This window comes from Natrix helvetica, assembly GCF_964273705.1.
Source record: "Natrix helvetica genome assembly, chromosome: 2".
NCBI classification, from domain to species: Eukaryota; Metazoa; Chordata; class Lepidosauria; order Squamata; family Natricidae; genus Natrix; species Natrix helvetica.
The window spans coordinates 150,505,789-150,527,859 of NC_138552.1; the positions used below are offsets into that span (position 1 = coordinate 150,505,789).

The 22,071-nt window shown below is 41.1% G+C and overlaps 2 protein-coding genes across 6 annotated transcripts in view; one reads left to right on the forward strand and one right to left on the reverse strand.

Annotated features, from left to right (window-relative positions):
* The window catches only part of ATP6V1C2 (ATPase H+ transporting V1 subunit C2), a 33,113-nt gene extending 17,940 nt beyond the window's left edge, over positions 1 to 15,173 (reverse strand). Inside the window, exons 1-7 of one of the 5 annotated variants that reach the window (XM_081943248.1) lie at positions 11,143 to 11,238; positions 10,776 to 10,937; positions 9,160 to 9,318; positions 7,652 to 7,719; positions 4,004 to 4,089; positions 3,245 to 3,274; positions 882 to 976 (exon numbers count right to left, since the gene is read on the reverse strand). In XM_081943248.1, coding sequence (XP_081799374.1) covers positions 882 to 976; positions 3,245 to 3,274; positions 4,004 to 4,089; positions 7,652 to 7,719; positions 9,160 to 9,288 — 408 coding nt within the window. In that variant the 5' untranslated portion in view covers positions 9,289 to 9,318; positions 10,776 to 10,937; positions 11,143 to 11,238. Of the gene's footprint in view, positions 1 to 881; positions 977 to 3,244; positions 3,275 to 4,003; positions 4,090 to 7,651; positions 7,720 to 9,159; positions 9,434 to 10,775; positions 10,938 to 11,142; positions 11,239 to 15,082 lie in introns of those variants that run through there. The other 4 variants (XM_081943249.1, XM_081943247.1, XM_081943251.1 and 1 more) reach the window with 4 other exon arrangements.
* A 3-nt stretch (positions 15,174 to 15,176) lies between these two features.
* NOL10 (nucleolar protein 10) overlaps positions 15,177 to 22,071 on the forward strand; it is a 42,778-nt gene continuing 35,883 nt past the window's right edge. The window contains exons 1-4 of the mRNA XM_081943245.1: positions 15,177 to 15,321; positions 18,535 to 18,580; positions 20,298 to 20,396; positions 21,017 to 21,094. Of these exons, the coding sequence (XP_081799371.1) occupies positions 15,256 to 15,321; positions 18,535 to 18,580; positions 20,298 to 20,396; positions 21,017 to 21,094 (289 nt within the window). The 5' untranslated portion in view covers positions 15,177 to 15,255. The remainder of the gene's footprint in view (positions 15,322 to 18,534; positions 18,581 to 20,297; positions 20,397 to 21,016; positions 21,095 to 22,071) is intronic.

Below are 22,071 nucleotides of genomic sequence, written 5' to 3' on the forward strand. Positions count from 1 at the left end.
GAACTCTGCATCCATTTTAAAGTTGAGATAATTCCATACATTAAAAAGTCTATAGAGAATATAGATTCTGTTATTAGACTTGCCAAAGGGGCCAAAACTAAACTTATTTTCCATTTTAGGGTCAGCTTAAATAGATACAGCTATCTTTCTCTCATAACAACAGTTGGATGGGGAACGAAAGGAGAAAATTGATTTATTCTTGCGCTGTTATGGTCCTGAAGAAAATCCTTCCTTGTACTAGGGCGAAATCCCTCATTAAATACACACTTGTAATTCAGATTTACAGATACAGAAATAAATGCCTTCTCTCTGTTGAAAGCTGCTGTGTGAGACTTGTGACGGCTTCTAAGACAGACTAGATAGATAGATAGATAGATAGATAGATAGATAGATAGATAGATAGATAGATGATAGATAGATAGATAGATAGATAAAAAGAAAGAAAAAAGAGAAAGAAAAAAGAGAAAGAAAGAAAGAAAAAGAAAGAAAGAAGAAAGAAAGAAAGAAAGAAAGAAAGAAAGAAAGAAAGAAAGAAAGAAATTTATAAACTAAATTGTCTCCTTAAGTCACAGGAGATACTTCTTAGGATGATGTAGATATTACATTTTTATTTTTCCTCTCAGACAAGAATAACTTTGAGGGGAGAAAGATGTGGAAGAAGATATTTACATAATGCTAAAATTGGACAATGTGGAAAAAGGGCCAGGTTTGCTTTCTGATCAATTTCAAAGTGAGTCAGTATCCATCGTATCCATTACTGGTTCCTGAGAAAGCTGTCCTCAGTAATTAAATACACTTTAATTAACAGCACTTTATTATCATTCCAGGGAATGAGCTTTTATAAGGGTGCTTCTCAATACAGGAGGGAAAACAGTGATTACCTTTGCTAATCCTTCTGAAATGTTCTTCAGGGGCTGTTTTATTGGATACTTAGCCATGTCCCATTCAAACTTTGTTAAATAACTAATCAAGTCAACTGAAACGATAAAAGTAAATCCAGTGAGCTGCACGTGTATAAGAATTATTCTAAGAAACAAGGAGTCTTTTCTCATGAAAACCTGCATCCAGACTAGCTTGCATTTAGGATATAAATTAGGAAGGATTGCCACCTGTATTTATTCCCTTTTCTAGATGCTTATCCACATCTCAAGCTCCCCTATGCCAATTCTTTACCATTTAAAAATAAGGATTTACCCAATTAATTTCATGAAGAGGAGTATATTTATCTTAGGCCTCATCTTGTCAATATAGTTAGCAAATAAGAAAGTAAAATTTTTGATTAAAAGTAATACCTAGTTAGCTTTAATTTAGGGCAGGGTTAGACAATCCATGGCCCACACAATGTGTTACTGAACTGAAATGCTTCACAGCCACAATCAGCAAGATCTGGGGGCCTGAAAGATGTAGTGCATATTGGCTAGGGAATCATAAAGTCCCCTGACTTTTTTTCTTTTTTTAAAAACTGCTTTTGTAACTTTAGCCCTCTCCTGGTTTGGGTTGGTCTTTTGAGCCAGTTTTGTCCACCTAAAAACTGTTCAAGTAACCTTTACTATGATGTCAAAAGTAGTATGGAGACACTGCAGGGGGGGGTAGAAATGGTCAAGAGGGGGCAAGGTACTTTTTTAAAACCACATTTTAAATAACACATGAGTGCCAGAACAAATAAATGGACAAACACATACATAGTTAGAGCTGAAAAAACAGGAGAAAGAACATTTGAGGATGCTTCTAGACATCCCAGCAACTTTGTGTCGTTCTTAGCAAGGCCTTAATAACACACAAAAAGAAATTCTTAGGTGAAACCTTCTTCACGTTTAGAGAGCCTTGTATGTGAGATGGTATGTCTGCAAGAAACCTATGGGACTAAAAATTCACAACCCATTTGGATACGTACACAATGCAAATCCAGGTGATCCAAGGAAATGACTGACTGACTGGTACATAAGTAGGTGTGGGGACCTCTTCCTTGGTGGGTGGTATGCTTCTTACAACAATCCTCTATCTTTGTGGTGTCAGACTGTCTCCCTTCTGATATCTCTAAGTCTTTCTCTAGAGTGATGCTTCTCCTAGAAAGAGTCACCTTACCTTCTTATATTTCCTGGGTGTCGAAAATCTAACGCGCACAAGGATTAAGGACTTGGAGACCTGAAATCAACAGGCTTCATCTTTAGCCTTCTTCAATAAAATATGTATGAGGCAGCTCAGTAGGAACATACAAGAAGCAAATGGGACTCCTTCCAAAAATGTTTGTAAAATTCCTAAGTGCACAGCCCGGTGTTAAATTGTGCATAGGGCTAACTGGCTGGCCCTTTCCTTTCCCTTAAACTAAAGATGTCCAACCTTGGCAACTTTAAGACTTGTGGGCTTTCATTTCCAGAGGAATTCTGGGTGTTGAAGTCTTAAAGTTGCCAAGGTTACAAGGGCCCTGGAAAAAAATGATTTATGACCATTTTTTACACTTACGATTGTTGCAGCATCTCCATAGTCATGTGATTTACATTCGGATGCTTGACAACTGATTCATATTCATGATGGTTACAATGTCTCAGGGTCACATGATCCCCTTCTGACAAGCAAAATCAATGGGGAAGCCAGATTCACTTAACAACCGTGTTTCTAGCTTAACTGCAATGATTTCCTTAACAAAAGTGGCAAGAAAAGTTGCAAAACGGGGCAAAATTCATGTAACAAATTTCTCACGTAGTAACATAAACTTTGGGTTCTATTGTGGTCGTAAGTCGAGGACTACCTTGTACCAAACCGGGGCTGCAAAATCTAAATACCCACTAGATGGCAGCGGCAAGCGATATTTGCTGCCATTAAACTCACTTCTGAGTTTTTACAGTTTAGATCTGGTAACCTGAAGTAATATTCAGTAAAAACTGCAGTTCTGCACGCTGAAGAACACCCGTGAGATAATTGATCATAAGAAAACAGACGCATGCAAAAAGTTTCACACACTCCCATAGTCCCTACAGTTCCTTTCTCTATGCATGCAGACAGAGTAAGTTAAAAAGAAAGAAAAAAGACTGAAGGAAAGGAAAAATCAACAGTAGTATAAAGGATGCAAACCTGCAGTAATCTGAGTCATAGGGAGATGGTGATCAAGCTACGGGGTTGTTACTAGAGAAATCCTTCGTAACCTGATCACTGTACCCCTACAACCAGATGTTGGCTCGTCTCCATTATTAAACACACTTAGTGCATGCTGGCCAAGACACATTGCCACCCAAATGCAACATACCCTTTAGACATTTCATTTTGTCCTTTGCGCCTGAAATACAGTAAGTGCAATTATTGATCTTCAAAAATACCCTTTAAAAAATAAAGTTATCGCTTGGCACAAGATGTCTGCCAAAAACCAGAATTCCATTCTGGGTTTATGCTATCAATAGACATTTCAACAGTTCGTTAAAGGTGGTTTTCGGCAGATTGCACAAAAGCTCGTGTACGTAGGTATGAACTAAAGCTGACTTTGGGGCAATTTGCATCTCACTTTAGCCTGTGACAAGTGCAATGTTCTCAAGACATTGCAGTTTAAAGTGTCATTTTAGCCTGAGTTGGTTTCCTTGTTCCTTATCTGTTACATTTACTTTTCCTTGTGCTAAGTGTTTCAGTGCTGACTGCCATTAAGGGCTTCTCTGTATCATTAGAAATAATTAAATACTTTGTGATATATAGAATAGAACTTAATGGAATTGTAGAGTAATAGCCACCTCTCTGGAAATCAGGACTTCTTGTAAAACAACCACAAATTTTAAGCCATATAAGCAGTGAAGAAGAAAAAAATCATTTTATCCATAACTCACAGCATATAGAGTGACAGAAAATTGTCCTAAAGCTAATGAAAAATGCAAGCTACAAGCATATTTTCTAAAACTAGAAGCACCATCTAATTTCCTAATAAACGAGCATATTAATTTCAGCGGTTCTTACTGGAAACTGAATGAAAACAATGAATTATATTGAAACACAACAATATATCCATGATTTTAAGGCCTACCTCCATTAGCCAGTAGGTTTTCCTGTACTTTATCTTTTGAATCTTCTAAAACTTCTCCAATATACTGGGATATTTTCTTTATTACGCTTCATAAAAGAACAAAAGGGTAACATTTTAGTTCAAATTAATTCATGAAATAACTTTACAGCTACAGTAGATAGTAAAAACCATAGCTTTTCCAGACCCTAAGGTGAGAACCAAGGTGTAGACAGAAATGGACAAAAGAGAGATCAGTGATAGATGAACAGGAAGTTTCAATAAGAACAAAGGTAACCAGCTATTTTGTAAAGTGTGCTTAGTTCACTGTATTAAGGGCCTGTTGAATTCTGGTACTAAAAATAAGAAGATAAGCTTTTTAAAAAATTCTATGTGCATGATCTTCTGTTATTTTTTACCCAATTCTGATTGATGGGCTAACGATTCAGTCCTAGTCATTTCTCTATGTTACAAACTTTGTTTCCCAACAGCTACTGGGTGTCAAGAAAATAAGGTGTGGCTTGTCCAGGAAGAGGAAAAAGTAAACCTGGAATCAGAGTGTGTTATATGTAAGTTGCATTAAACTGTAGCCTCCAAGCAACCACGAATGGAGGAAGCACTGCTGAAGCCCATGGGACCCACAGATACTCCTTCAGGTATGTGTTTGGGCATGTAACTGATATAGCAGAATTGGAAAAGTCCAAAATGCTTCCTTCAGAATAAACATACCTAAAAATGGACATTAATTTGCTTTTGAAATATTAAGTCTTTACACGAATTTCCCAGGATTCTCATCTTTATTCTATACAATTTTAACTTTGCTGAGCATTTAAAAATAGGTTTGCAAGGAGCGTGTGCCATCCGAGATGGAAACCGCTCCAAGAATGGACGGGCAAGAGAGCATCAGAATGCCACGGGCTGCTTCAAAGTGACATGGAAAAATACTCTGCCTCCTTGTGTAAATAAGTAATAAAACTGCATGGAAACAAGAGACCCTGAAAACTCTTGCCCCTTCCCTGCTACACTGGTCAGAAGCAGTGCTGGCTGGTTTCTGCTGCCTAGCAAGATGTACCAGCATTTCTTGCAAATGTTGATCAAATAACAATTCCACTAACAATCTGCTTCTCTGCAACTATAATACAAATGCTGAGCTCATTGGCATAGCTTCAGACCTATTCTCTCTTTGTCCATGGGGTTCAGCATGTGTTGCATTCATTTTTATAACACACTAATCTCACACATAATTCTATTCTCTCATCAGATGAGCTTCCCCATCAGACTTTCAAGCTTCTTCTATAAAAGAATGTAGTTAATAGAAAAGATAAAGGTTCCCCTTGCACATATGTGCTAGTCGTTCCCGACTCTAGGGGGCGGTGCTCATCTCCGTTTCAAAGCTGAAGAACTAACGCTGTCCGAAGACGTCTCCGTGGTCATGTGGCCGGCATGACTAAACGCCAAAGGCGCACAGAACGCTGTTACCTTCCCACCAAAAATGGTTCCTATTTTTCTACTTGCATTTTTACATGCTTTCAAACTGCTAGGTTGGCAGAAGCTGGGACGAGTAACAGGAGCTCACTCCATTACGCAGCGCTAGGATTCAAACCACCGAACTGCCAACCTTTCTGATCGACAAGCTCAGCGTCTTAGCCACTGAGCCACCGTGTCCCTAGTTAATAGAAAAGTGGGTTTAAATCTCAGGGCAAAAAACTTGCTATTATGAGGCATCTCTGCAGTTACCTTTTCCCTTTGGAAAATCTTGCCCCCAGAGATAAGGCAAGCCCCCTCCCCTCTCCTGCTTTTCCAGAAAAGAATTAAGAACTGGCTCTTCCAATTAGCATGGGGATCTAAGAGTATGATGTAATCTTGGGGGTGGCTGGTGGCTTGAGAATATTCCTGTTGCCTCATTAATCTTTTTAGCCTTCTGAATTTTATGTTTTAAAATTTGAAAAGTATTTTTTTAACTTTTAACTTATAAGCTTTAACTTGTTTTTAATTCTGTTTTTAGCTGTGCTTTTATTTGGGTTTTATATTGTTTTATTATGCTATTGTAAACCACCCAGAGTTACTTAGGTGAGATGGATTATGCTGAAGTGTATGTAATACATACATAAAAATGAAAACCTGCAATGGGGGGGGGGGGGGAGGTTAAATGTGCATTACAATGTGGCAACCCATTTCTTGTAGTTTTGGCACCAGCATGATTAGGAATGGATGTCTATGGATACAGCAAAGTTGAATTATTTAATTCTTGGCGACCAGGATATTATTAAGGAGCCTGATGAGAAAACAGATGGATTCTGAGAAACAATGTCCCAATGAGGAGCGGCAAACCTATTTCTTAATAATAGACCTGTGCGTTCTGCATTTTTCTTAATCCGCAAGCCCTCAATAAAATACACAGCTTCATACTTCTAACCTTTCATCCAGATGCAAGGAAGAAGAAGAAAAGGGGGAAAACTCAAAGGTGCTTTTTCAAAAGGTAACTGGACTATGGTTTTTTTCTCTTGAGGAAGAAGATGTTTCCTTTTTCATCCAAGAAGCTTCATCAGTTCTGGCTGGAGGGTGGTAGGTGATGGGGAATGGAAGGGCAAGGACTAACCCTTCCATTCCCCCACATCCAGCCAGAACTGATGAAGCTCCTTGAATGAAAAGCGAAATGTCTTTTTCCTCAAGGGAAAAAGAAAAATATATATAATCCAGTTGCCTTTTGAAAAGACACCTCTGAGACAACCATGACCTGTTTGACTGAGAATCTCCATAGACAAAAGAGGAAAGAGAATTGGAAAGTGGGCATTTAGAAAAAGAAATGAGAGAAAGTGGGGTTCCTGATCTGTCTTTTCTGAGCTTTTCAGTGTAAAATGGGAGAAGGACTGGGGAGCATCCTACCGCCCCACCCCCCAATCCAACTTTTGTTCCAGGCTGCCAAATCCGACTGTAGCATTTGAAATATACACTTCATTTTCACCCCTATATTTACTTTCCCAAATTCTATGTTTTGCGTGTCTTAGTAGTCCTCCTGTGTCTCTTAGTGGTGGCTATTACCAATGTAGGAGGACTTGTTATTACCAATGTGAGAGAAAATGTTCTCCCTGATTGACTTTGGCTTCCTCCAATGTAGGAGGACTTGCTTCTGGGTTGAGAAATAAACAAAGAGGACCATCCTTCAGATATGTGAAGTCTGAACACTGAAGATTTGGGGAGGGGAGCGAGATTCAGGGAAGATTCAGCTCCAGATGGACATCTTTCCAAATAAAACAGAACAGAGCTATTTACATATTCTTAAAAGTATTGGTAGTGCTTCTGCAAAAAAAAAAAAAGCTATTTCCCACACATCCCCCCCCCCCACCCAGCCTCTGGTTCCTCTCTGTAAATGGCTCCTCAGAATAAGTGTATAGAATAGATCAATGAAGCAGCAGGGATCATTCTTCATAGGGACTTGCTGATTACCGTGGGGGTGAAGCCCACTGCTTCCCTAGATCTAAATATATTCGATTCAAAATAAAACCCAGGAGTTAGACTCTAATTTAAACAGAATAAAGCCAAACCTGCCTGATCTGGCTGACCTCTAGGACCAAGCTTAAACAAGTTAGAGTTAGGTTCAGGCAGAAACCCTGTGACCTGGAGAAACCACTTCCATTTGTGTTTGTGTGCAGTAAATAAGTTTTATTTTACCTTTCAGCAAAACTATCGAGTTTTCCCAACTCATCTGAGAGGCCAACCAGCGTGTCCAGAGTTCCTACCTGTGGAAGGAAACACAAATACTTTTACACAAAAAGAAGACCTGCTCAACTGTTTTACCAGAATGATCTTTCTTTATTATTTTTGGCACAAATGATCCTTTGTGTAATCAAAGTATTAAGGGCATTCAGAGGAAGCCAAAGTCAATCAGGGAAAACATTTTCTCTCAATGGAAAATGACAGAAATGCCTCTATTCTAAATAAGGAAAAACTGTATGTTATCATGTGATTATAAATCCACTTCTATAAGACTTCTTCCCTATTTTTATTCTCAGTGTTCCTCAACAGCTTTATTGCTCACAGTGTATTACATATGCAATCATAAGGCACTGAATAGAATGTATATTTTCTTGCCAACTTCAGCAGGAAAAAAAACATTTAAGCCTTAAAATGGGAGAGCCCTACCTCATTTATATATAATCTGAGCAGAAACTGGTTGCAGCAAATAAATTCATTGCATCTCTTCCTGAAATTATTACACTTTAAGATTCCAACAGTGAAGGTGTTTTCAGATATCAGCCAGCACTTCTGGCATAGTCGTATTATTAATCCCTATATTTTTTACGTCTAGTACAGGGGTGTCCAAACTTGGGAACTTTAAGACTTGTGGACTTCAACTCCCAGGATTCCCCAGCCAGCCATGCTGGGAGTTGAAGTCCACAAGTCTTAAAGTTCCCAAGTTTGGACACCCCTGGTCTAGTACTTCAACAAAATTAACTAACGTGTTAGTGCAGGATGATATTGAAGAAGTACTTTAATAATTCCAAGCTCTGTTAACCATGAGAAAGTTTACACAGCACACCAAGATTTATTTGGAAAGGACATGATAATGGCATTGGTAACATATTATGATTTATCAATTATGGTAAAATATGACACAATGACATTAGGTACATATTACAATTCCCACCCACCCCCCACTTCCTTGCAGACATCCATTAAATTGCTATGCATCTCCATTCAAAGTATTTGCCCAGTGAAATTTATGTTTCCCTAGAACTAGGTCCCATTAAATTCATTCGGATTTAGTTTATTAATGCTACAATTCCATGTACGTTTATTTGTGAGTAAATTCTACGTAATTTGTCTGTATATAAGATATCTATGGCAGAGTTCCACTTTGACTAATTGCAATCTTGACCATTAAGGATGCTCATAGATTGTTTAACTTATAAGTTCTTTGAGATTTTCTGCAAAGGACAGGTTTGAATAGAACCAAATTAAACCTCCAGATTTTTCTGCTAGTAATTAAACCACTGATTAATAATAATGGTGCATATTATTCATGCACTCCAGAAAGCAGTAGAAATAAATAAATATGTACTAATTTTCCCTGTATGGAGACCCACTCTATTAAAAAGGAAGAAGAAATATGTTTGATCCCTGCCCTTATTCTCGTCTTGCTCTTCCTCCCACTCCTAGCTTTTCATCCCACTTTTTACCTTGAGGTCAGGGATGGTAAACTTGCTGTTGCTGGACAGGTTGGCTTTCGAAGTCACAGTATTCATTCTGTCCCAGGCAAGCAAATTTGCCTTATCCCCTGGAGCTGAGATTAGCCAGAACTCTGACATGATGGGAAAGGATCGTTGAGTACAAAATCACTATAAGTAAAAAAGGAAAAAAAAACCAAGAACACAAAAATAGATCAGCTAAAACTTTAAACCAATTTTTAAAAAATCAAAAAGGTATTGGTATCTCAGTCCATATAGGAAAACATCCATCACCTTTCAATCCAAATGTAAAATTAAATGTGACCTTCTCTTCAATGTCACCAACAAACAATAGTTCCTCTTTTCTTCCCCCACCCTCCCCTGGGTTGTTTCATCTTGTTAGTAGGGAGGAGTTTTTAATCGCATGGAGCAATCCACAATTATTTACAGAAGCAATAGGCTGATCTGTTCATAATTCCAATCCAAGGAACATAGTTTGAGAAGGATGTAAGAGCTTAAAGCATCCCCCCACCCCAAAACTTGGCAACTTTAAGATCTGTGGACTTTATCTCCCAGAATTCCTGCATATATGTTCTTGTCCTTCATCTTAAGGGATGCGGTGGCTCAATGGCTAAGATGTTGAGCTTATTGATCAGAAAGGTTGGCAGTTCGAATCCCTAGCTGGGAACGACTAGCACATATGTACGAGGAGAACCTTTACCTTTAGCATAAATATTCTATATATGTTCTTGTCCTTCATCTTTATAAGAGAAATATCAAAACAGATAACAAAAATCAACTTTGTTGTAAAAATCTAAATGACAGGCAGTTAATACATATCTGTTGTCATATTGGCATGCCCATGATGTAGACTTTTTAAAAAAATCAACTTCTGTTTAGAAACATCTGAACAATGAAATGTATATATAAAATTACTAAGGCATTATGAGAAAGCGTGCCGAGGAAGCAATTTTCTCCTTCTGCATTTCATATATAAGTATGATAATTTTTCAGTTTAAAAAAAGATAAATATTATCTATATTGAGCTTGATACCTGGTTATTAGATAGATACATCTACATTCACAGTAAGGATGCAGAAGGTGTTTGGCACAGTTGTCTTTTCGGAAACTTTCAGTTTTCCAACCTAACAGTTAGCCCTGGGATTTCCTAGTGGTCTCCTAACCTGTCCTTAATCAGTTCCCTTCCTGTTTAGCTTTTTCAGAGAAAACCAAGTTAGTTGGAGGCTACCACCTGCAGAAACTGCCCACTACCATTAGGAACAAACAAATGTGGTTAATCCTATGCATCCATGTTTTAATCAGAAAGATCATTAAAAAAAACAGAAAGCACAATGAAAAGAAGGGCAAACAGTTGGCTATTGTTTTAAAACAGGTGTCAAAAGTCATCATAATCAATGTTCTTCGATTTCGCCCTTCATCATTTAATCTTTAATTTATTCTAGCAATTGGCCTTAGAATGCTGATTCCAAGGCAAAACTGACACCTTTCTAAAACCTCCTGGGACGGATGGATCTCTGCCTTTTGCCTTTCAACACAAAACAACGAAAGCCTCCTAAAAAAACAAAAAACAAATGAGGCTTGCTATCCGTTTTATTGGGATAACTCACATATACTTGGATGTTGTTGAAAGTAGCTCAAGACGGCTGGGCGAAAATACCTCTCCCCATCATTCCGAGCTGCTTTTCCGAAACAGAAGGAACGTAAACGGCCAGGCTCAACGACTAACAAATAGCGCGTTCTGTTCCCACGACGCAGCGCCGCTCTCCGAACTGAAGATAATGGACCAAGGAGTTTTTAAAAAGCCCACCGAGGCCGATCCGAGCCCATCATTTCGTTTGAAGTGTTTCGGCTCTCCAGTCCTTTCCAAGCGGGCGACGTAGCGCGCCCTCTTCCCAGCCGCAGCCTCCGAGCAGCGCAGCAGCCACCGGCTTCTCTAAGGAGGCGATGGGAAAAGTTTCCCACCGCTTTACTTACCCCAAGTCTTCGGGAGACGCGGCAGGTGTGCTCTGCTCCTCACCGTGTGGTGGCGGCGGCCCCTTCCATCGCCGGCAGCAGGCGCGGCTCTCTTCCCTCCTCTCAGTGGACGCCGGAGGGGAGGAACGGACTTTGCAGGGTGCGGAGCCACCGGCTGAGCCGCGGTCGGCTGCGGCTTCGCTTTTTGCAGGAGGGAGGGGAGAGGCCCATCCCGACGCCTTTCTCTGGCCGGTGGCGCTTGAGAAAGCTCCACCTTGGCCTCCTCCTACTCTCAGCCTTTGCGTGGTTCAGATCTGGAGGTTGCCTGCCAGGGATGGACGATTCCTCAGGGAGGCCCCGTCTTTTGTCAGATGATGGAGGCACGCACACGCCCAGACGGGGAAGCTTTAGAACTTTTTTAGGGCTGTCACATGATTTACTTTCTTCCTTTCCTTTCCTTTCTTTTCCTTTCCTTCCTTCCCTCCTTTCCTTCCTTCCTTTCCTTTCCTTTCCTTTCCTTTCCTTTCCTTTCCTTTCCTTTCCTTTCTTTTGCTTACCATCACTGCCAGTCTCCAAGGTGCCACCAAGCCACTTGGGTACATGGCTGAAATTGGTTACTTCTTGCAAAATTTGAAATGATCTGAGGCGCATATAAGGTATTAACCTAGATTTTTCTAAATTGCATGTAAAATAATAAGCATTGGACTAAGTCCTATCTACCTTTCTGTAACCAAGGTTCTCTGTCTTTGAAGACAGACACTGGGATAATAATAAACATTAGGTTTGTACATGGAAATGGAATTATGAAAACTTTCAGTCCTATATAATAATTCACATAGTACCTCTTCTACTTTCTCCAAAATATACTCTGGCAGCCTCTCTATCCCATTTCCAAAAGGTGACCTTCACCTCATCCCTGCTCCTAAGGACTTCCCATAGTTAACTATTGCCTCCTTCAAAAATTTCTCTTCTAAAATAAATTAGCTTTGCTTACTCTAGCTGATAATTAAAGTTGTATCATATGATATGAATTATAGTCCAATTTAAAATGAGGCCTGGATACATGTATTAATAGCAATAGCATTTAAGATTTATATACCACTTCACAGTGTTTTTACAGTCTTCTCTAAGCGGTTTACAGAGTCACCATATTGCCCCCAACAATCCAGGTCCTTTAATTTTTAAAGTAGCACAAGATTTTAATAGGAAGAAAGAAGATCACTTGTCTCTAGACAGCAACCAGCAATTGGCTTAATTGTATTCCTGTTTTAATTTCAGTTTATAAGCCAGTCCATTTCCAAAGATTCTCAACAATTTACCACACTGGCACATGGTGGATTAAAATTAGCATCAGGGCTAATGTATACTAAGAGTACAGCCAAACCAAAGAGGTACCGTTTGGGGGGAGCATAGTCTTCTTATCTCTGAATGTCTTCCTGACGAGCTGTATTTGGCACTTTGGAAATTTAAAATGGAGAGAATAGTCTAATTGTCTGGGAAGGGGAATCACTGCACTCCACTGAATATGAGATTATAAAATTATAAAAATCTATATTATGATGCAGATGATGGAGTGTATCCACTTCCACTCTGGAGAGGTGAGCAGCATGGCTAGTGAAACAGCAATGCGTATTCATTGTCTTACAAGGCATTCCCTAGAAATCCTCTCCTCAGTGCCAAAATATTAGAGTTCCATCCCAGTTCGTCGGAAAGAGTTATTGAATCTTGATTGTGGGTTGCGGTGGGTCAACATCTTTGGCTACGCCTAGGTGGAGAAGTCAAGTAATTGGCCTATGTCCCAACCTCTAACATTTTGTTATATTGAGGAAGAGTGAAGGGAAGAATCTTCTATAGCCATGATGGCGAACCTATGGAACGTGTGCCAGAGGTGGCACGCAGAGCCGTCTTTGTGGGCACATGCACTGTCGCCAGCTGCTCTTATCTTCGTGGGCACAGGAGCACATGAAAATGGCCTGAAAACAGCCTGAAAAATGACCCCAAAATGCCCAAAAAACAGACACGTGTGCGCCGGCCAGCTGGTCTTCGGTGCACCAGTGCGCACACATGCATGCACATGCATGTGCCTTCCAGTTTGGGCACTTGGTGCCGAAAAGGTTCGCTATCACTGTTCTATAGGAAAAATGAGAAGTTGTTTTCTTGCAGAAAAATCCGAAATCATAAATTCAGAGATCGGCCTATTGCTGTATCCAAAATCAAGCTCCGTCTATATGTCTCATCCAATATTTAAATTCTAGTTCATTTTTTTTTCACCCTTTCAAGTAAAGTGAAATTTGGATCTCCTTTTTGTGGCCTTGAAGCTGGGAGAAATCTGTTTAATAAAGATTCAGTCTAGATTGAAAGCCAGGGGTTCCCAGTTCACCAATTTTAGTGCTTACACAAATATTTACTTATCTATTTGACCATTTATTTCAACAAGGGATTAGGCTTGTCTTGGTACTTAAACTAGTGGTTGTTCTGCATCTTTGCCTGGAATACAGACTTGTTGATTTGCCTGGATGTTTGAGTTTATTACAATGTAATTTTTGTATGATTACCTTTAAGATGCTTCTGAAGTTTTATTTATTGTATTTATAGTATTGGAATGGAACACAAACATATATTAAGATGACCCACTCCTAAAATAAAGAATAGACAGAAATAAGAGCAATTAAGATGCTTAAAGGCCTGGAGATAGAAATATATGAAATATATAGTTGCAGGAATTGGGTTTGGCTAGTCTAGAGAAAAGAAGGACTAGAGGGGACATGATAGCAGTATTCCAGTATTTGAGGGGCTGCCACAAAGAGGAGGGGTGTCAAATTATTATCCAAAGCACCAGAGGGCAGGACAAGAAACAATGGATGGAAACTAATCAAGGAGAGAAGCAACCTGGAATTGAGGAGAAACTTCCTAACAGCGGGAACAATTAATCAGTGGAACAGATTGCCTTCAGAAGTTGTACATGTCCCATCACTGTAGATTTTAAAGAAGAGATTGAAGAGACATTTGTCTGAAATGGTATAGGGCAGTGATGGTGAACCTTTTTGTTGTTGAATGCCAAAAATGCAAGGGCGTGCGCATAATAGCGCATGTGCATGCCAGCACTCATAATGTGTATGTGTGCACAACCTCCCCCACGCTCCCCCCCACACGTGCCACACAGCTTGCCTCCAAGCTGAGCTTAGTATTTCCTCCAGGGGGCCGGGGAAGGATATTTTCACCCTCCCCAGGCTCCTGGAACACCTCCAGAAATAAACTTCCGGTAGGTGTTTTTGCCCTCCCCAGGCTCTGGAGGCTTTCCTGAAGCCTGGGGAGGGAGAAAACGGCCTCCCCCAGCCCTCCGGAAGGCCAAACATCAGCTGGCAGGCATGTACATCCACACTGGAACTAATGGCTCATGTACCGGCAGATATGGGTCCGCGTGCTACCTGTGGCACGCGTGCCATAGGTTTGCCATCAAGGGTATAGGGTCTCTTGCTTGAGCAGGAGGTTAGACTAGAAGATCTCCAAGGTCCCTTCCAGCTATATTCTGATTGTAATTGTAATCAATTTAAATGTAGATAAAGACCCTGTCCAGAGTTAGCTCCCCGCATTATGAACTTAGATATACTAACATCAGTTAAAAACATCAGTTAAAATCAGTTTTTAACTTACGTTAGTATATCTAAGTCCATAATATGAATGTAAATATTTCTTCATTTCAGGAAAACATACAAATGGGACACACTTGTACTTCATGTATGTGTATGTGTCCATATGCCACTCACAAACTGCACATTAAAAGAAAGAAGGAAAAGTTAATTTCATAAGTACTGATCAACGTTAATGCTTAGGTGCCCTATTTACAAAACCAATCTCCCCAAATATATATCCTAACTATTCTCTTTCATATATGAAATACATCCACTGAGAAACTTGCATACTCATTGCAACAAGGAAACTGATTGTAATAGGATAGTACCAACATAATCCCCCGCAAAAGAGCAGAATTGAATGACACCGTCGACGTCACCTCGCCGTCCATGACGTCACCCATCCACCGCCTTTCGAGCGGTTTTCCGCACTCTATGGCCGGAAGAGTTCCCTCCTGCTCCCGGAAGTGAAGCCCGGGTCTCGTCCGGGAAAAAGGGTGACATGCAGGTCTCCAACCTCAACGAAGTGAAGATCTACAGCCTAAGCGCCGGCCGGAGCCTGCCGGAGGTGAGGACGCGGGAGCGCCAACCCACCCCCGCCCTTCGCCCTGTCCGCGCGCTCCCCCTCCCCGAGCGCTGCGTTGCCTGGTAGAGCGCGCGCCTTTCGCTCTGCGGCTTGCCCGAAGGCGGCTCGTGCGCTTCGCTCCCCTATTAATACGCGTCGAAAAAGCCGATCGCGACAGGGGAAAGAGTATCTCTGGCTAATACTTCTAACAATATTCCCACCTGGAATACTGCAACCAGGGAAGAGTAATTAAGATGATGGGTATGGCTAGTCTAGAGAAAAGAAGGATTGGGGGTGACATGATAGCAGTATTCCAGTATTTGAGGGGCTGCCACAAAGAGGGGGGGGGGTGTCAAATTATTATCCAAAGCACCAGAGGGCAGGACAAGAAACGATGGATGGAATCTAATCAAGGAGAGAAGCCAGCTGGAATTAAGGAGAAATTTCCTAACAGTGAGGACAGTTAACAGGTGGAATAGCTTGCCTTCAGAAATCCTGGGCGCTCCATCACTGGAAGTTTTTAAGGGTTAGCCACTTGTATGAAATGGTGTAGGTTCTCCTGCTTGAGCAAGGGGCTGGACTGGAAGACCTCTAAGGTCCCTTCCAGCTCATTCATTCTAAAATCAGGCCACCTCTGCATCCCAGAGTCTGCATGGCCAATGTTTCGAGACGATGAGAAAGGAATATTGCAAGAACCTCTGTAGACTGGCTGGATGATGTTTCCCTGGTGTTCTCTCTGAGCTTGATTGTTTTCTTTTGGACCTTTCATTACTCAAACTGGGTAACATCATCAGTGCTAGTGATGCAAGAGATGTTTGCAAGAAAACCAAGCCCAGAGAGCCCCACTTCATTCCTGAGCTACAAATATCATATTTTTCAGACGATAAGATGCACCTTCCCCCCCCCCAAAGAGGATGAAAATCTGGGTGCATCTTATACTTATGTAGCCGCCTGGGTCGTCTGGAGAAGAGGGAGGTGAAGTGGGCACTGAGCAGGACGCGAGGCGTAAGACAAGGTGGCTCGCTGCTCGGACTCCCGCTTCTCCAGACAACCCGATGGGAAGTAACAGACTCAAACTCAACCCGTCCAAGACGGAGTGGCTGTGGCTACCGGCACCCCGGTTCAACCAGTTACATCCATCACTGGCCATTGGGGGCGAACAGCTGGCCCCCGTGGATCGGGTACGCAATTTGGGTGTCCTCCTGGATGCCCGGCTGTCAATGGATGACCATGTGACAGCCGTGGCAAGGGGGGCATTCCACCAGGTTCGCCTGGTGCGCCAATTGCGTCCCCTATTGGACCGGAACGCCCTATGTACAGTCACTCATGCGCTTGTGACGTCTTGACTGGACTACTGTAATGCTCTCTACATGGGGCTCCCCTTGAGATGCACCCGAAGGCTGCAGCTGGTTCAGAATGCGGCCGCGCGGACAATTGTGGGAGCCACTTTTGCTGCGTGGGCTGCACTGGCTACCTGTGGCTTTTCGGGTGCTTTTCAAGGTGTTGGTCATCATCTTCAAAGCGCTCCATGGCACAGGACCTAGTTATCTGCGGGATCGTATCCTGCCCCATACATCCCTTCGGCCGATTCGCTCTCACAGACAGGGACTCCTCCGGGTGCCGTCCACTAGGCAATGCCAGCGGGCGACGCCCAGGAGTAGGGCCTTCTCTGTGATGGGCCCGACCCTTTGGAATGACCTCCCCCCGGATATCAGGACTACTACCGACCTCCGCTCCTTCCATAAGAAACTAAAGACCCACCTGTTCAATTTAGCCCGCCTGGCCTAATTCCCAATTCCCAATTTTAGTCCCTCAAGCCTGCATTTTTTAAATTTTCTAGGGGTATGTTTTTAGTTGTTTTTAATTTTTATTTTTTTTGTACAGTTGTATGAGGTTTAATTCGTTTTTAAGGGTATAGGATATTCGTCTTTTGTATTCGTTTTAATGAGACACCTGTACACTGCCCCGAGTCCCTTCGGGGAGAGGGGGCGGTCTATAAATCCTGAAAAATAAAAATAAAATAAAAATAAACCCAGTCATCGGCTTCTGCTCCTGGCCCAGGAGATGGATCTGGCCAGGAGGAATACAAGCCCCATTTTTGCAATCGGGGAGGAAAAAGAGCATTTCAGGCTCCGGGCAATCCCTGATTGCTGGAGACTGCAACCAAGGAAATATGCACCAATTGGCAAGCACCTCTTCTTGTTTTTGTGAACATTTAGCCTATTTAAGAGTCAAGTTTTTTTTTGGTTGAAGAACTGGCTAGAAATTAAAGTCTACCATAATTGGCAGATACAAGACTGGCAAAGGGTGTTTTTATGTATTTAACATGTTCTTTTGCAAATTTTATATTTCCTTTGTGTGAAAGTTGGAGGGTTTTTTTTTTTGAAAAAGCAGTTCTCTGACCATACTACCAAGTTGACTAGATCTTTATTGCTAGATCTAAGATTTGTAAATTGATAAGGCAAATACAGCGTCTTCAGCTTCTTGAAAGAAAAAAATAAAGCTAAAGAGATTGCAGGGACGCGGTGGCTCGGTGGCTAAGACGCTGAGCTTGTAGATCAGAAAGGCTGGCAGTTCGGCTGTTAGAATCCCTAGCTTCGCATAATGGAGTGAGTTCCTATTACTCGTCCCAGCTTCTCCAACCCAGCAGTTCAAAAGCAAGCAAAATGCAAGTAGAAAAATAGGAACCACCTTTGGTGGGAAGGTTAACAGCATTCTGTGCACCTTCAGCATTTAGTCATGCCAGCCACATGACCACGGAGACATCTTTGGACAGCGCTGGCTCTTCGGCTTTGAAACGGAGATGAGCACTGCCCCCTGGAGTCAGGAACGACTAGCACATATATGCGAGGGGAACCTTTACCTTTTAGGGATTGTAGTGAATTATGTTGAAATCACCTGCACAGTAGTAATGAAAATTTCTAATCAACTGTTTATATATTTCCCGAGTCCTTAATTTTATAATATGCTACTTGTAATGGTAAAGGTATGCTTGGTTAAAGAATCAGGTGGCTGTTCAGCACTTGTGAATACTCAGTTGCTGTGTTGGATCCTACTGCAATTATGTTTTTTTTTAAATTTTTATTATATTTTAAAATATATAATTCTGTGTAAGCTGAGAGTGTTTAGCTGAAGTTTTAAAAAAATATTAGCCTTCTTGAACAACCTTTCTTTAGACTTTTTCACAAATCATATGTTTGTGGTTTTTTTTAATAGTGGCTTTCTGATAGAAAAAAAAGAGCACTGCAAAAGAAAAATGTTGGTGAGTTGTCCTTATTTTATTCTAAAAAGAGTTATTATGTTCATTCATGCATGTTAATATTATTTCTGATTCCAACAAATTGTTTCATGATACCAAGCTGAATACAGGTTCCTATCAACCATAGCTTCTGTGTTTCATTAATGTTCAAAGGAGGAACATTGCCTTTTGTCTCTTGGTTTGTGTTTGCTTGTCTGTGTTTAAACTGGGAAAGTATTTTTAAAAAAATACAGAAATTTAGTTGGTTGTTTGAGTGGTTGCTGTGGACATTTATACAACATCTAGATTTGAAAAGTTTTTTTTTTCATGGTCAGCAAGTGAGATCTTAGTGCATAAATGGCTGGTAGGAATCTGCCGTGTTTCCCCGAAAATACGACAGGGTCTTATTTTCTTTTTACTTACAAAATGTGGCCTTGGGCTTATTATGGGGGGGGGGGAGGGTTTATTGTTTTGGGGTTGCTGGGTGGCTGCTCCCTTGCGAACTGGCTCCTGAAGAGCCGAGCACAGCCTCGGGCAAAGCAGCCATGAAGTGACCAAGCTCACGAGCAACTGCCCAGCAAACCCTCTCTCCAGCCGGGCAGAGCACCATTCACTGACCTAGGGGGTATCCCTAAGGCGCCAAGCCACATGGTGCTCTGCCCGCTCCCCAGCTCCTGTGGCTTGGCACATTAGGGATACCCCCTACGTCAGTGCATGGAGCTCTGCCCGGCTGGAGAAGGGGGTTGCGAGAGCGCCTGTTCCGCCCCTAGCAGGCATGCCTCCTAGCCTCAACATGTCCGGGGCCAGCTCTCCTTGCAGCAGCCGCCACTGCTGCCGCGCTCTGAGCATAACATCTTCTCTTGTTCCAAACTCCCAAACTTGGCTACCAAGTCGTCCAGCAGCGGCCGCTCTAGGAGTGCGCTCTATGGTTGTGGGCTGGCTGCTGGAAGACTCTCTGTTCGGAAGACTCTCCAGCAGCCAGCCCACAACCATATAGCGCCCTCCTAGAGTGGCGGCTGCTAGAAGACTCGGCAGCCGAGTTTGGGAGTTTGGAACCAGAGAAGACGTTATGCTCGGAGCGCGGCGGCTGCGGCTGCAGGGATAGCTGGGTCCGGAGTCTTCGGGAGCCAGTTCGCAAGGAGCAGCCGCCCGGCAACTCCCCTCTCCGGCCAGGCAGAACGCCAGTCCCCAACTTTGCGGTATCCAGAAGGTGGCAAGCAATGTGAGCACCTTTTCCCTCCCCCTCCCGCCGGGCTCCTGCGGCTCCTGCGGTTTGGTGCCTTCAGGATACCGCTATGTCGGTGAGCGGTGCTCTGCCTGGCTGGAGGGGAGAGTTGTCCAGGGGGGTTATTTTCAGGGGTGGGCTTATATTTTTGCCCACGTGAAAAATGTGGCAAGGCTTTAGTTTCAGGACAGGTTGTATTTTCGGGGAAACACGGTAATTCTAGTTCCTTTATGACTTCTTCCTTTTTCAGATCTAGTTAGTCTTGTTTTGGGAGTTGGCATATTGTGTTAGTCCAGAACAGAATATTCTGAACTTAACTATGTTTGATTAAATGCTTAGGAGCACAAAAGGAGTAACGTTAATTGTTTTAAATAGCAGGACACAAAATAGCAGAACACAAAATACCATAGTATTACCAAAGGGGCAATGTTAATTAGTGCTGTTGTCATTAATGTCCTACGATAGTGATGCATTTACTATGCAGTCTTTTTTCATATTTTGCTTCATATTTTAAAGATATTCAGAGAAGAATTGAACTTATTCAAGATTTTGACATGCCTGCTGTTAGCACCAAGATCAAGGTGTCACAAGATGGGCAGTACGTAATGGCAACAGGTAAATTTGGGTAAAACCAGATCCAGTTAATAAACCTTCAAAGTCAAATTGTGACTGTGGAACACTGGGTTGGATTCGGGGATTACACACAAATCTAATATAGTGTCTTCTGGCACTAAATCTTGCAAAGGTTAGGATAGTAAAACATAGTGTATTTGGGAGTGTTAAAAAGATAATGTGATTAGAGATCATATCTAATGTATTAAACTTTCAAATTTTTAATATTACAATATCAATTTTTTAATATTATAATATTATTACAATAATATTGAAATTAGAAAAGGGTTGTAGGTTTTCAAACTTGTTGGTCTCAAGGACACACTTGGACAATATGGGCACTGTTACAATGGCTATTATGGAAACCAAGGGTAGCAGTTTTTATAAACATCTATACACGTGCATACATGTACATATTTAACCTTCAAGAAAATGCATTTACATATGAAATATGAACTTATATTGTATAAAATAGGACCATTTTCATTATGGAATTTCACTAAGAACAAAATTCCAGGCTATTTTTGTTTGGCCTAACCATTAATTTCTAGATCAAAATCTCTTAAAGAAAAGCACCGTCTGAATCTTTCTTTTCACTTTGATGTTAAATATTTTTTTAACAGGCACATACAAGCCAAGGGTCCGATGTTTTGATACCTATCAGTTGTCCATGAAATTTGAAAGATGCTTGGATGCTGAAGGTTAGTAATCTTAATTATGATGGAAATCAATCTAGATAAATTAGGCACAAAGTAAAAAACATCTCAAAGTGCAAATCAATCATGTTTATTTGGAAATAAGTATACCTCTGGTCTGTGAAGTTTTTTATTGGGGAACAGATAGGGGCCGCACCTTAAGTGATCTGATTTTTTTTTCTTATTAATGTAATAATTGTACTGTTTATATGTGCAATTTATAAGATAATCCATTTCAGCCTAACAATACTCTTGGAAGCTAATACATGAAAAACCCAATATAAAGCAAAATAAGACCAATGCAATACAGTATAATGTAGTATAAACGAAACTTCAAAACTTAACCATAACACATAATTAAACATTCATAGTGATCAGGCTTAGCTAACATCTTGGCTGCAATGCCAAGGGAATAGCTAGGTCTTCAAGAATAAAGTTGTAACACAGTTTCAATGTATGCTATTTTTGTTCTTTTGGAAAATATATTGAAAAAAATTGAATTGTTTTCATTCTTGAAAAATATATGACTGTGGCAAACTGGAATCTTTTAAAATTTCACTCCGTTTTGGGTAGTACATTGAACAATTCCTGATTTTAAACAAATTATCATTGGAAGATAATTTGTTTAAATTATCTTGCTGAACATGGATCCTCCTCTTCATTCTAGAGCAGAGGTTTCTAATCTCGGTAGCTTTTAAGACTTGTGGACTTCAACTCTCAGACTTGAATTCTGAGAGTTGAAGTCCACAAGTCTTAAAGTTGCCAAGGTTGGAGACTCCTGCTCTAGAGGGAATGATCTCTTGGGGTTTTTTTTGTGGATTATCTGCTAGTATAACACTTAGAAGATAAAACGTTCTGTAACAACTGATACTGATCTGTTCTGGGCAGGATATTTAAACAATATGTAGGCTTGCAATCATTTATTGCTCATCCAGGATGAATGCACTGGTGCTCCCTCTTGGCTTACATAAAACTGATTGTAA